This window comes from Chenopodium album, chromosome 7, assembly GCF_948465745.1.
Source record: "Chenopodium album chromosome 7, dcCheAlbu1.1, whole genome shotgun sequence".
NCBI lineage: Eukaryota > Viridiplantae > Streptophyta > Magnoliopsida > Caryophyllales > Amaranthaceae > Chenopodium > Chenopodium album.
The window spans coordinates 13,862,649-13,877,038 of NC_137840.1; the positions used below are offsets into that span (position 1 = coordinate 13,862,649).

General features: G+C 38.7%; 1 protein-coding gene and 1 non-coding gene across 2 annotated transcripts; one reads left to right on the top strand and one right to left on the bottom strand.

The window, feature by feature from the left end:
• Positions 1-4,300: 4,300 nt before the first annotated feature.
• Positions 4,301-5,506, bottom strand: LOC145640025 (uncharacterized). Its single transcript, XM_081691337.1, has 2 exons — positions 4,773-5,506; positions 4,301-4,370 (listed from the first exon to the last, which is right to left on the bottom strand). The coding sequence occupies exons 1-2, from the start codon at positions 5,504-5,506 to the stop codon at positions 4,301-4,303; spliced, it is 804 nt and encodes a 267-aa protein (XP_081547463.1).
• Positions 5,507-6,883: 1,377 nt separating this feature from the next.
• Positions 6,884-6,989, top strand: LOC145641089 (small nucleolar RNA R71). Its single transcript, XR_014115157.1, has one exon. It is a non-coding gene; the product is annotated as a small nucleolar RNA R71 (small nucleolar RNA).
• The last annotated feature ends 7,401 nt before the right edge of the window (positions 6,990-14,390 follow it).

A 14,390-nucleotide genomic window follows, 5' to 3' on the forward strand; every position in this document is an offset into this window, starting at 1 on the left:
TTTTCTCTATTCTTGTTGTTTATGCATTTTGTTATATTAATTGTGAGTTTGTTCTTGGGCTCGGGTTTTATTTCCGCGGTGAGTCAGACTCATCGAAACCCAACAATTTGGAGATATGTTGGAAGAGGAATAGAGGTGTTCATGGATGATTTTTCGGTAGGTGGTATTTCATTTGAAGCTTGCCTTGAGAATATTGAGGAATATTTGGCTTGATGTGAGAAGGTGAATTTGGTTTTGAATTGGGAGAAATGTCATCTCATGGTTGAGGAAGGCATTGTCCCTGGTCACAAAATCTCTCACAAAGGCATAAGGTGGACATGTCAAAGATTGAAGTGATTGAAAAGCTTCCACCTCCGGTTAATGTGAAAGGAGTGAGATCTTTCTTAGGGCATGTCGGGTTCTATAGAGGATTTATCAAGGATTTCTATATTATTGCAAAACCTGTAAATGATCTTCTTCAGAAAGATGTCGTATTTGTGTTTGATGATAGATGCTTAAAAGCTTTTAACAAGTTGAAAAATGCTATGATCTCTACTTCCATTGTCCAAGCCCAAAAATGGGATTTGCCTTTTGAATTAATGTGCGATGCTAGTGACACGACCATTTGGGGAGTTCTAGGTCAAAGGGTGGATAAGAAGCTCCATGTCATCTACTACATGTTAAAAAATCTTAATGGAGCTCAAAGAAACTACACAACAACGAAAAAGGAATTTTTGGCAATTGTGCATGCTTTTTGAAAAGTTCCGTTTTTACTTGATGGGTTCTAAGACCATTATCTTTACGGATTATGCGGCTCTCAAATACCTCTTTGCCAAAAAGGAATCCAAGCAAAGGTTTTTCCGTTGAGTTCACGAGCTTCAAACTTTTGATATAGAGGTTAGAGATAAAAAAAAAGGAGCGAAAAATGTTGTGGTAGACCATCTTTCTCGCCTTGAAGATTCCCAAACCCAAGATGATGGTTCTCCAATTGAGGATGGGATGCTTGATGACTCCTTTTGCATGTGGGGAGTTTCCGCCTTTATTCTCCAAGAATCAAAGAAAGAAGCTCAAGAGAGAGGCTAATAACTATTTGTGGGATGACTCCATCTTGTACAAACGAGGAGTTGATGGCTTGCTAAGGCGTTGTGTTCCAAATGAGGAGGTGCCAAGTGTTTTGAAGATGTGCCACTCGGATCTTAGTGGTGGTCATATGGATGTTTCTAAAACCGCCACTAAGATTTTTCAAAGTGGTTTGTGGTGGCATCATCTCTTCAAGGATACATGGGGTTGTCAACGTACCGGGAACATCTCAAAGCGCAATGTAATGCCTCAACAACCTATCATTGAGTTGGAAGTATTTGATGTGTGGGGAATTGATTTCATGGGACCATTTCCTTCTTCTTATGGGAACCAATACATTAATGTGACGTTGGATTATGTGTCGAAGTGGGTTTAGGTCATTGCCTCACTAACAAATGATCAAAAGGTGGTGATGAAATTGTTCAAAAAGATCATTTTCCCAAGATTCGGTGTTCCTAAGGCGGTAATTAGTGACAATGGCTCACATTTTGTACACAATTCTTTTCGAAAGATGTTGAAAAAGCATGGGGTTCATCAACATTTTGGCCTTCCTTATCATCCTCAAACAAGTGGTCAAGTTGAGGTGTCAAATCAAGTTAATTCTTGAGAAGACAATTGCTAGAAATAGAAAAGATTGGGCAGACAAGCTTGATGATGCCTTATGGGCATATCGAACGACTTTTAAGACTCCTATCGGCACCACTCCATATCGTCTTGTTTATGGAAAATCTTGCCATCTTCTAGTGGAACTTGAACAGCGTGCTCTTTAGGCGATCAAGAAGATCAATTTTGATTTAGCAAGTGCGGGAGAGCAAAGGTGGCTAGATCTTAATGAATTAGAGGATCTTAGACTTGAGGCATATGATTGTGCTAGCACTTACAAGGCGCATTCTAAGGAATCTCCTGACAAGCTTATCGAGAAAAAGGAGTTTTGTGTGGGTGACAAGGTCCTCCTCTACAATTTCCAAGATGAAGTTGTACCCCGGAAAACTCATTTCTAGATGGAGTGGTCCTTACATGGTGCAAGAAGTTTTTCCTAATGGAGTTGTGAAAATTTCTTCAATGGATTAATCATCTCCTTTCAAAGTCAATGGTCATCAGATCAAGAAGTATTTGGATGGTCTTTTTGTTGGCCTTGTTCATAGAATGATTCCTTATGATCCATTTGAGAAAGGGTGGAGAACGTCAAGCTAATGACATTAAACAAGCGCTTCTCGAGAGGCAACCCAACTTTCTAACCTTCTTTTCATTTTTCTTTTGATTTTATATTTCTTTTTTATGCTTATGGACTAACCAATTTTCTTTGTTTGTTATGATTTTAGGTATTTTTCATATGATGGAGGTTAGTTTGCCACCAATCTTGGTAACAAATTTTGAAGATGAAGTATTTTCTTGTGCTTATTGGAAGTTTTTGAGTAAGAATTGAACTTTGGTGGGTGCAAGATAGTGGGTCCATGAATGATGGATGTTGAACCCATTGTCAAGGGGTTTAGAAATTGACTATATATGTTCGTGTTTATCATCATCATGGGTGTTGCACCAAAATTGCAATCCCAGAGTTGCGCGAGTGTGCAAGGGGGTGGCGTGGGCGCAGAGACCCATGGCGCGGGCGCACTGGTCTGTTGTGCTCCCCTCTTAAACGCACCCCTCTCTTTTCTCTCTCTCTTCTTTCATTTTGCTTCATTTTTCATTGTAGTGTTCAAGAATTTTCCCTATTTTTGCTTCTATATTTCATCATAAAATCATCATTGTTCATTTTCCTTGGTTTATAATCACTTCAAATACTTAATTTTATGATTTGTACTTGATTTTCTCTCTCCAAAAGTTGGTATTTGGGTATTATTGATTGGGGTTTTGGAACTTGCAAGTTTGGGATTGTTTGCTAGTAGTTGTGCTTTCTACTCCATTTCATTTGAATTAAACACTCATTTGAGGTATGAATTCTCTATTTCATTTGATTTTCATGATATATTTCACACCTTGTATTGTATTGTTGGATTTGAATGTTATAGTGTATGCTTTTATGGTGTTTCTACTTTGCCTATTTCATGTCCCCAAATTTTGTATTCCTGATGACTATTAATGTATATATGAACTTGTGATGCTATGGTTTTGCTTGATTGTATTACAATTTTGTTACCACCATTGTTAGTCTTCACCCTCTTTGAAATGGTTATGGATGCTTGTAAGAATGTTGTTGCTCACTCTTTATTCTCAAATGGCTTATGAATCCTTGCTAAATTTGGTTTGAATGTGCTTACATACTTGTTATTTGCCAATTTATCCTTTCTACTTCAATAATTGGTTGTAGATTCATCCATTTTAGTTATGCAACTTGTTGTGAGCTCCATATTTTTCATGCCTTTGAAATATTGTCTTGGCTTGTTTTTGTAGATGGCTCCCCTCCGACGTCCTAAACGAGCATGTGGCTCTAGTTCCCGTAAGGTGGTGCCACCCCCGCCAAATGTGAGTGAAACTTACGGAATTGAGTTTACAAAGAGAGAGCATTCGGAAAACTCTATCCATGCATAATCAAATTCTTGCTACAAATTGATGTAATAATGTAAAATAAAGGTAGAGAAGATAATTATACCATACAAGAAGCAAATTTGATCAAGTTTCAAGCTCCAAAATCCACCGAAACAAAAATCCCCAAATTGCTCTTCAATGGAGGAAAGAGAAAGAAGAAGATGAAATGGAGAAAAGTAGTATGACATGTGGTTAAATTGATGAAATTTGAGTAGGAATTTGGTGTTTTTGTGAAGAATTATGAGGATTGGAGTAAACGAATTGATGTTTGGAGGGTTAGGGTTTCGTTGAGGAGAGGAGATATGATGCGGACGAGGGTGAGGATAAGAGGGAAATGAGGGGAAGAAAGGATAAAGAAGAAGAAATGCTCGCGGCTGAGTACCTGCGCGGCCGCGCAGTAGGGGTGCGCGCCCGGGCCATACAAATGCGCACCCGCGCCCCTGGTGTCTCTCTTCTTTGCTTGTTTCTTCTCTTGGCGCGTTCAACTATGGGCTCTATGCATCTTTATCATCCCGAGATTATTGAACCCACTAAACACATCAGTTTCTAAATGCCTTGGCAATGGGTTCAATATCCCAAATTAATGAGAGCACCATAATGAACCTACCAAGCACAACTTCCCTTCACATTTAAGCACAATTTTTTAAAATCTTACCTCTTTGAGTACCTTACCCTTTTAACTCAAAATTCAATAAAATCAAGCATACTCTCATCAACTATCATGAAACTCCTTCCCATTATGCTCATGTTCGTTTGAGGGGTCCGATTCCCATGAATTCAACCTATTAATCCAAACACAAAACAAGTGAAATAAAGAAAAGCAATTTGAAAGAAAACTAAGAAAGATAGAATTAAAAGAAAAGGTTAGAAAACCGGGTTGCCTCCCGGGTAGTGCTTTTTTAAGGTCCTAAGTTCGACCCTTCCTCCAAATCACAGAGGCTTAAAGGACACCACTTTGTCCAAAGCGGTAGAGGAAAAAAATTTCTTGTCATTCCTAAGTAACTTCACTTCATTGTTGGAGGAAAATTCCGATTCAAGTTTGTTTTGCTTCAACTTCATTTTCTTCTTCATAAAATATCTCTTTTTCTTCTTTGCCTTCTTGGTCCTTGCTCCTTGTAGTGAACGGTTTCTCACCATCAACACATTTGGAATCAACCTCGTTCTCTCTCGGGTAGATCTCAAACCATGAAGGTATATCAATTACCTCCTTATCCACAACCTTTGAGGGCTTCATGTTATCTTCATAAACCTTCTTGCTTTCAACACTTGAAGGCACATCATTAAAAACTTCAAGAACATCGTCAGTTGAAGACACAAATATGCATACATTATCATTGGAACGCGGTGAATTGATACACATAATTACCTTCATAAAAGTCAAAGATTCATGCATCGACTTAAGATCAAAACTATCCTTATTGTCACCAACCCGTAAAGTAATAAGGCCACCTTTCACATCAATCAAATCTCCCAAAGTAGCTAAGAATGGTCTCCCTAAGATGATAGGTATGTTGTCATCTTCCGCTATCTTAAGCACGATGAAGTCAACCGGAATTGTAAACTCACCTATCTTGAGGGGGACATCCTCAACCCTTCCCTTAGGAAACTTAATAGATTGGTTGGCTGATTGTAAGGTCATGTTGGTTAGAAGAAGCTCACCTAGCTTAAGCTTCCTAAAAACTGAATAAGGCATTATGCTAACACTAGCACCAAGATCACAAAGAGTATTTTGCCACAATTTTCCATTTATCTTGCAAGGGATTGAATAATTACCCGGATCTTTCATATTTTTGGGTAAATCACTGTGAATCAAAGCACTACAACACTCCCCAACCTTTACCGAGTCAATCTCATTACACTCTCTCTTGCCACTCAAGATTTCCTTAAGGATCTTAGAATACATTGGCATTTGTGTCATAGCTTCGGTGAAAGGGATTGAAAAATGCACTTCCCTAAGCATATTAGATCAAGAAATCTCCCAAGTTTTTCATCAATCATGTTTGTCAAAAACTTTTTGGGATATGGAAGTTTGGGTTTAATCACATCCTCACACAATTTTTCATCAATTTTCTCGTCATCTTTGGCTTCTTTGCTCACCTTCTTTAACACATCAAGCTCTTTCTCCTCACTTGAATCACTCACCTTCTCACCCTCCTAGCTCTTCCTAGAAACTCTCTTTTCAAGAACTTTACCACTCCTTGTGGTGATAGAATACACGGTTTTCTAAGGATCAACTCCTTGAGAGGGTAAAGAATAAGGGCTAGCATTCACACTCTCCTTGAAGGTGTTTGTTAATTGGGTGATTTGTGTTTTACGCATCTTGTTGTGTGTTATCATCTCATTGAACTTCTTGTCACTCACCAACATGTAAGTGTTTAAAATCTTAGTTTCGTTCTCAATGATTTCTTCCAAGGTAGTCCTAGAAGATGAAGGTTGAGCATAGGACTTGTCACCATTACCTTGAGTTCTTGGAGCAAATCTGGGCGGGGGTCCCCTTTGATTGTTGTTTTGAAAATTTCCCCGGTTTTGGTTGCTCCAATTACCCCGATTTTGATTTTGGCCATTGTTTTGGTAATGGTTACTATATCCTTGGTTTTGGCTTTAATTTCCATACCCTTGACTTTGACTTTGATTATTATAACCTTGATCGTTATAGTTACCTCGAAACATTTGATTTCCTTGGTTCCTATAACCATCAAGTATAATTATCAAAGTTCCCTTGTTGGTGAGAATTCCTATTCACAAAATTCCTTGGTCTATCAAATCTTTGTCCATTGTTATTGTTTGAAACAAAGTTCACTTGTTTAAAATCATTATTATCAACATCGTCACAATTATCAAATGCATGTGGACAATTAGAAGCATCATGTTCATATGACCCACATACATCATAAAACAAACATCCATTTGACATATTATTTGAAGCAGAAGGAGGAGTAGATTTAGAAGATGTACCCCTCCCCTTATTGTGGGAGGGAAGAATAGGTGCTTGTAATGAAGAACTCTCAAGCTTTGCTTTAATTGAGGCCATCTCCTTCCCCAAGTTTGAGGTTTGTGAGGACAAATTGTTGATGGAATTGAGATGGTCGATTGAATACACCGCAGAACCACTTTTGCTTGTCAACTCTCTCTCACCTTCTTGCCAATCCACGTGATACCTTACCACATCTTTAATTAGGTCCGCCACCTCATCCTCCGTTTTGTTCATGATAGGGCCTCCGCACCGGCATCTAAGCAAGACTTTTCTTGAGGGATTAGACCTCCATAGAAGATTTGGATGATTTGATAGGTGGGAATCCTATGGTGTGGGCACTTTCTTTGGTATTCCTTATACCTCTCCCATGCCTCATAAAGACTTTCATTGCTCTTCTACTTGAAGCTTTGAATGAGATCTCTTGCTTCGGCTGTCTTCTTTTGTGGGTAGAACCAAGATAGAAACTCCTTAGTCACTTCATCCCATGTTCTCAATGAGTTTGGCTTCACCTCTTTGTCCAACCACTCTAGAGCACGTCCAATAAGAGATAAAGAGAAAAGTATAAGTTGAATGAACTCTTGAGTAACCCCATCCACTTTGACGGTATTGCAATACTTCTCAAACTCCTTAAGATGGTTGAGGGGACTCTTATGCTTGGCTCCACTATATTGACGCCTCTCTATCAAAGTAATCATCGCCGGTCTTATCTCAAAGCCATTTACCAGTGTCGTGGGAGGAGCAATTCCGCTTTCAAATTTATAAGCTCCCGGAGTTTCCTACTCCTTTAATGCTACTCTCGGATTAGCACTTATGCTTTCTCATTCTTCTTATTATTCTTGATGGATTTCCTCTCCTGAGGGACTTGAGCTTGAGGAATAATTAGCAACCCTTATCCTTGTTATGGTCCTCTCAATTTCCGGATCAAATGGCACTAAATTTTGATCTCGTGCTCTACGTATACAAATCTCAAAGGAAAATATCAATAGCACGGCTACAAATGTAGCCTAAAAGAAAGAAAATTTTTTTGTATTTTTTAAATAAAGTGGAATAGACTCAATCAACAATAGAAAATAACCATGCCATTCCCCAGCAATGACGCCATTTTTGACGCGAGAAAAACCTAGGTCGTTGAATTCTAAGTATACCCGATCAAAACCAAATTTATAACCAAACCTAACCTTAAGTATACGGGTAAGTCCGGGTCGAACCCAAGGGAATGAGGTATAAGCTAAAGTCTTTAATTAAGCTATTCCGAAATCTTAAACAGTAGGGTTGGTCTAAACTAGCATATCAACACAATCAAAGCTAACAATAGAATTCAATATCAAAGTTCTAGGGATTCAAGTTCCACATTCATTCACGATAAACTTGCTAATTTATCGGGAATTTGATCAATCAAGCAGTGCGAGGGAAAATGGTATTTGCAATTAAAATCACTTAAACACTAGTAGAAAAATAGCAAAGGGCAACGGTTCAAACCCGACCTAAGGCACCGGTTTGAACCGGTTACAATGTGGGGGTGGTGCCAATTACCCCCCTTTTTGCCACCGGTTCAAAACCGGTGCCATAAGCCGGTTTTGGCACTGTAGACACCCATTTGTGTCTCCTCAAAACCAAACCCAGTGATGAGTACCTTTCGCGTCGAATCATAATCGAATGAAGTGAAAGTGTGGAAAGTCTAGTGTTGTGGATAGTTTTAATTTCTTTTCTCTTCTCTTTGTTTTTGAAAACTTATTTTAAGAAAACAGCCAATCCAGTTTGGTTGGTCCATGATATGGGTCCAATAGTAGTTTAGTTGGATGGGGCTTGACAAGACCTTTCCAACGATATATTATAAGCCCAATTCTGATGAATATTGAGGAAGTTATGGCCAATTTACTAAACTGGGGCCCGGTTTGAGCCTTATATGCGGCCCAATGATCTAGAGGAGGGCCTAATATGATTTATCATTCCTAATGCAATTAGGAATGGTTTTTGTCTTCTAGAAGGTTATTTTCATTCCTAATTCAATTAGCATTGATAAATTGATTTTTGTTGACTTTTTAGAGTTTTAATTAAAATCAAATAGCATTTTTGAGGAAATTATATGATTTTATCCTCCAGTATGGAAAACTTATCTGATTTTCAAAAGCGCGTTAAGAACAGGCTTGGCGCCTGACTCCAAGCATTGGCGCTTGGAACCAGGCCTGGCGCTAGCCATTGGTGCCTGGCGCTAGTTAGCCAGGGTTTGTGCCAGCTCTGTTTTTTTGTGCGTCGGACTCTGTTTTGTTAATTTTATCTTTTTGGCTGATTTTCTCTATAAATAACGTATTAAAAACTCCGTTTTCATTCACCAGTTATCATCAACAATCAGTTTTAATTAACATTCGCCTACAATCAGTTTTCATTCAATTAATCCTCTCATTCTCTTAATCATCCATCTTTCTTTCTTTCTCTTCTCTAAACTTTGTTTTCACATACAAAATTCCGCATTCGCAAGATCTAGAAACACCTAGCCATATTCGAAGTTGCCTTCGCCCTAGACGTGAAAGGTTTAATTTCTGAGGGTTTGATCCCGAATCTTTATTTCAATTATTTAATTTAATTGTTTTGATTATTATTTTCCTTGAAGTTACTAACGTGTGTATTTTGTTATTAGAAAGAGGTACGAAGCATCAAAGTAAGTGCTTTAATGGTTTTAATTGATATTATGAAGTAGAAATCATGTTTAACCTTTTATTCTCTTCCTAATATTTATGATTGTTAGTATCATGTTAGGGCTAAAGATTTTATTTTTAATGCTTAGTGACATGCTAGGGTTTGTTATTAATCTTGTTAGTATCATGCCTAGGATCTTACTATTATTATTATGCTTTAATATTAACATGAACATGATTATGATTATAATTGTTATGATTTATGATGATTATGAAAATTATTATTATTATTATTATTATTATTATTATTATTATTATTATTATTATTATTATTATTATTATTATTATTATTATTATTTTGATGATGATTATTTTATTCATGATTATTATTATGATGATTATTTATTATGTTGCTTGATATTTATTTCTTGATCACACCTTTATTGCATGTTTAAAGGGAATTTTGGTACTTGTAATCACGCTTAATAAGATAATTAATAATCTTGTTAGGGTTAATATGATTATAATTCAAGTGATCGCCAATAATAGTTTATTTGTGCATTAATATTCAACCAACATAGATAAACAGGTTTAGGGTTAATCCTAATGATTGCATGTTAGTCAGGAAACGCACATGAATACGATCAGAATAAAGTAGAGGCCTATTATTAGGGAAGGTTCAATCTCTTGACCACCGTACTTTAGTGTATGATCACAGTGGGGTTCAAGCTAGAGGTTTAACGCTTGAAATTATTCCCTACAGTTTTTGGCGACTCCACTGGGGAGGATTTCTATTTTAATTCCGGAATATGTTTCGGCAATGATTTAGAATGAGTAGATGAGACTCGAAATGTTCTAAGTATTTCATGTGCGTAATTTTGATTAACATTATTGTCATATGCATAAAAAAGATCTCATTGGAAAGACCATCCGTAATGAGTTAAAAACATAGGATTTTACACGTAGGAAATTTGAGAAATATCTTTCACAACTAGGACCGAAATAACACCGCGCGAAATTGGAAAATTTTATCGAGCACAAAAAGCTGCTGAGGCATGTGGGAAGTAGCGTCAGGGGCCAGAGCATTGGCGCCAGTATTTTAACCGTAGCGCCAGACGTCAGCATTGAAGCCAGGCGCTACAGCTAAAAGCTGGCGCCAGTCTCTGATTGCTGGCGCCAATTTCCCCCAATACCGAGCCAGAAATATGCGTTCTAATTTCGACCGGTTTTTCGTATTGTTTGCTCGATCCTACTTCCTGATTGAATTTTTTCTCACTTTTCCGAAACCCATATGTATTCTTCATATGGACATAACCCTCTAGGAATTCATGCTCCATCTACCCGATTGAACGCTCCGTGCAACAAAGGGTACATCCGAGATGTTGAATTCACAAAACCATGGAAGCGAGTTTTTCTAAACTCGCGGTGTCCCATCCACTCGCGCCAACCCTTCACGGTTAGGCTTCCGCGCGGTGCATCCGGACAATTAACCATAGACCCTCTATTGACTAACCCATATCCCGAACTTTAGAGAACTAGAGCCATGGTTAGGTTGCAAAGCATTGCATCATATTGTGCCTACTTGATTAATTGTGCATTATTTGTTGTGCATATATTCTATGTTTCTCTTAACCGTTTGTTTGACTTGTGTTGAGACTAAATAAATTAATGACTTAAAGAACTTTGCCTAATTAATTAATTAATTAATTAATTAGAGTCAATAAAGTCTAATATTTTAATCGGAATTTACCTAGTACGACTTTAGGCATACCCCGATTGACTAATAACACCGAAAACAGTCCCAGATCGAAGCTCCAATATTGGCGCCAAGGTCTGAGCTGTATCGCCACACTATGGAGTTTAGCGCCTGACGACAGCTCTGTCGTCTGGCGCCAAGCTCCACGGTGCGACGCCAGTCCTGTCGTTTGGCCGACAGTTCGGATTATTGGTCGAGTCATCACCTAGAGTCTAATTAATCAGTTTTCCAACTAATTCGGTTAAGTTTTGCTGTCAATAGTACTTATTTGAGTCGATGATCTAGTTTAGGCACTAAGTCCCATGGTCTTATACAAGAGTCCAAGCATGTCACTTACACTCAACGGACACACCAATACACATACTTTGACCATGTTTAAGAGAGTCTTGTGTGCGCGTTTTTTCCGTCATTTTTTTTAAGGGGGTAAGTCGGATATTAATCCTCCAATATAAAAAAAAAAAAACTATACTTAGTTCCCTAAAAATATGTACATTATTTTTGCCAAAAATATGCACCCTTTTTTTACTTTATTCTTTTTTCCTCCTTAAAATAAACCGTAAAGTCAAGATGATTCGAGTAAAGTAATTAAAACGCAAAATGTTTTAATTTACAGCGCGTGGTCAAGAAAGGAAGGACGGTTAATAAAAGACAACCTTTTCGTACAAGTCCAACTTTTCGACAAACCCATAGCTCGTAAGAGGAAAGCTAAGACTATAATGGCAACACAAGAAGAAGTCAATGATCTTAGGAACCAACTGGTTACCGTGACTGAGACACTGAAGCTTCTCGCACTCAAGATCGATGATCCCGTGAAGCAACAACAGATGGACCTCATGCAAGAGAGTCTAAGCAAGCTGTCTAGCGACTACAAGTTTCAAGAGCTTACATCGCAAGGGGTCTCAGTGGACAAAGATCTTCTTCCGCAGAAGTTCAACGCCAACGACATCCCTAAATTCAGAGCAACTGACAACCCTTACTTTCATTTGAGAGCATTTGAAACAATAATGAGTATTAAGGGTATCGATAAGATGGTTTTCCCCTCTCTGTTCTCACTATCTCTCGAGACCGTTTGCCAACAATGGTTCTTTTCTCTCGAGAGAGAAAAGACCTCTACCTGGGAGTCCATAGCAAACGCTTTCGTTGATAGGTACAAGTGCAACATTCAAGTCGAGACTGACCATAGGGAACTTGAAATCCTCAAGCAGAAAGAGAATGAAGGCTTCACCTCTTTCTTTAACAAATGGAGGGAAACCTCAGCTAAGATGATTGAGGTGCCAAGTGAAAAAGAGTCTGTGAGGCTGTTCATCAAAAATCTTCAAGAAAAATATTCCAAGCATCTCAAGTATCAAAATAATCTCCATACCTTCAAGGCCGTTTATGACATTGGGATCAATATTGAAGACGACTTGGCTAAGTTAAAAGCTGCCAACAATATCTCCAACAGTGGCTGGAAAGGAAAGAAGAACGACAATCCTTCTTCTTCCAAAACCGCCCACTCAAACAACGTTAGCACTTTTAATTTAGGAGAAGTCCTTGCTATGAACAATCAAGGACAGAAGAAACCATTTAGGAGGAACTTCACTCCTATTGGCATGAGTTATGACACCGTATTTGATCGATTAAATGTAAAAGGTCTTATAACTCCTGTTGGACCATTTGGGGATCCACTAGTCGAGAAGAGGTCGGCTAATTGGAACCCCAATGCACACTGCAAGTATCACCAAGGTAGGGGCCATCTCACCGAAAACTGTTGGAAGCTTAAGGAATCCATCCAAGACTTAATCGACAACAACAAGCTGTCGTTGCCCCCTGCCAGTAAGAAGCCAAGCATTGACAATGCACCTCTCGCTCATGCCCTGACTATCTCTGATGAAGAAAACGAGGTTGACCCCTCATCTCTCATTAGACCTGTCAAAGAAATCCATGCCGCAGAAAAGGAAGAGGAAATCTTTTTCGATGTCAAGGATAACCTTCCAGAACCGGCAAGTAAGGAAGATATACAATTGCTCACACTATCTATGATGGAGGTATCGCATCTACTACGTGAAGATCTCAAGGCTATAAAGGAATCCCAAAAGAAATGTGATGAGGTTCCACTTCCGAAAGATGAACCTAAAAGGGAATTCACACCAGTGAGAACGACTTATGAGGCAAAACATTTTCCTTTACAAGTCACTGAAAACCCAAGAAGAGCAATAGAATCTACACTCCAATTGGGATCCCATATGCACAAATGTTCGAAATGCTCTCCGAGAGTGGCGAGATCAAACCTCTCGAACCGAGACCATTCGAATCATTGAAAAGAACAGATAGATATTACTGTCAGTATCATCAATCAGGGGGTCACACTGTAGAAAACTGTTTCAAATTCAAGGATTTGGTTCAGAAAATGATTGATGAAAAGAAACTAGTCCAAGTTCAACAAGAAGAGGATGCAACCATTAATGGAGTTTGGGACAGTGATGAAGAAGATGTCTATCTAAAGGACATAGTAGGACCTATACCTTCTGTGTCATACACCACAGATGACATTTGGGCTGAAGAAGACTCATCGATAGACGTCCTCACAAGATCCGGGAGAATGCAACCTCCCGTTTCAACACAACCTATGCCAACCACACAACAAGTTCCCATACCTATCATTGAAGACAATGATATTGTTAAGCAGTTTAAGAAGACAAAAGTTGAGATGAATGTATGGAAACTTCTGGCAACATCTCGAGAACATAGGTTGGCTGTAATGAATGCCTTGGACAAAATATGGATAGATTCTGACACTACTCCTGAGGGATTAGCCAACTTCCTCACAAGTGACCTTCCTAGTCCGATTAATTTGATCACTTTTTCTGACAAAGATTTACCCCCAGAAGGTGACAAACATTACAAGGCATTAAACCTCACAGTAGTTTGCAAGAGGATGAATGTTCCTATGACTCTTGTAGACAATGGATCGGCCATCAACGTCTGTCCACTTAGAACCGCGAGGATGCTCGGCATAAGGGACAAAGATTTAACTCCGTCTACACAAGGAATTAGGGCCTACGACAACACTCGTCGTCAAGCTCTTGGCAAGATTACCCTAAATGTAACGGCAGGAGCAATAGAACATGCTACTACTTTCCAAGTAGTAGACATTAAAGCTTCATTCAACTTGTTGTTGGGACTCCCTTGGCTTCATGATCTAAAGGCCCTCCCTTCATCTCTCCACCAACAAGTAAAAGCTATAGTTGGGGGAATTCCAATCACCATCGATGCTTCGCCTATGAGGATCAAATCTATAGAGAATCCAATCATTAATGTGGAGCACGACGAGGATGATGAAGATTTATGGGGCTTTAACGAAGAAGTCTCCTTAATCCAGGAGGATGAAAGGACCCCTCTTTGCCATGACCCCCATTCCAACATGATTGTCAATGCCATGCTGAAGAAACAAGGA

Excerpts from the sequence above, each read along its gene's own strand:
- LOC145640025 (XM_081691337.1), bottom strand. The coding sequence starts at position 5,506 with ATGACACAAATGCCAATGTATTCTAAGATCCTTAAGGAAATCTTGAGT. Across the intron at positions 4,371-4,772 it reads GTAATTGATATACCTTCATG|GTTGAATTCATGGGAATCGG; the intron begins GTTTGAGATCTA and ends TTGGATTAATAG.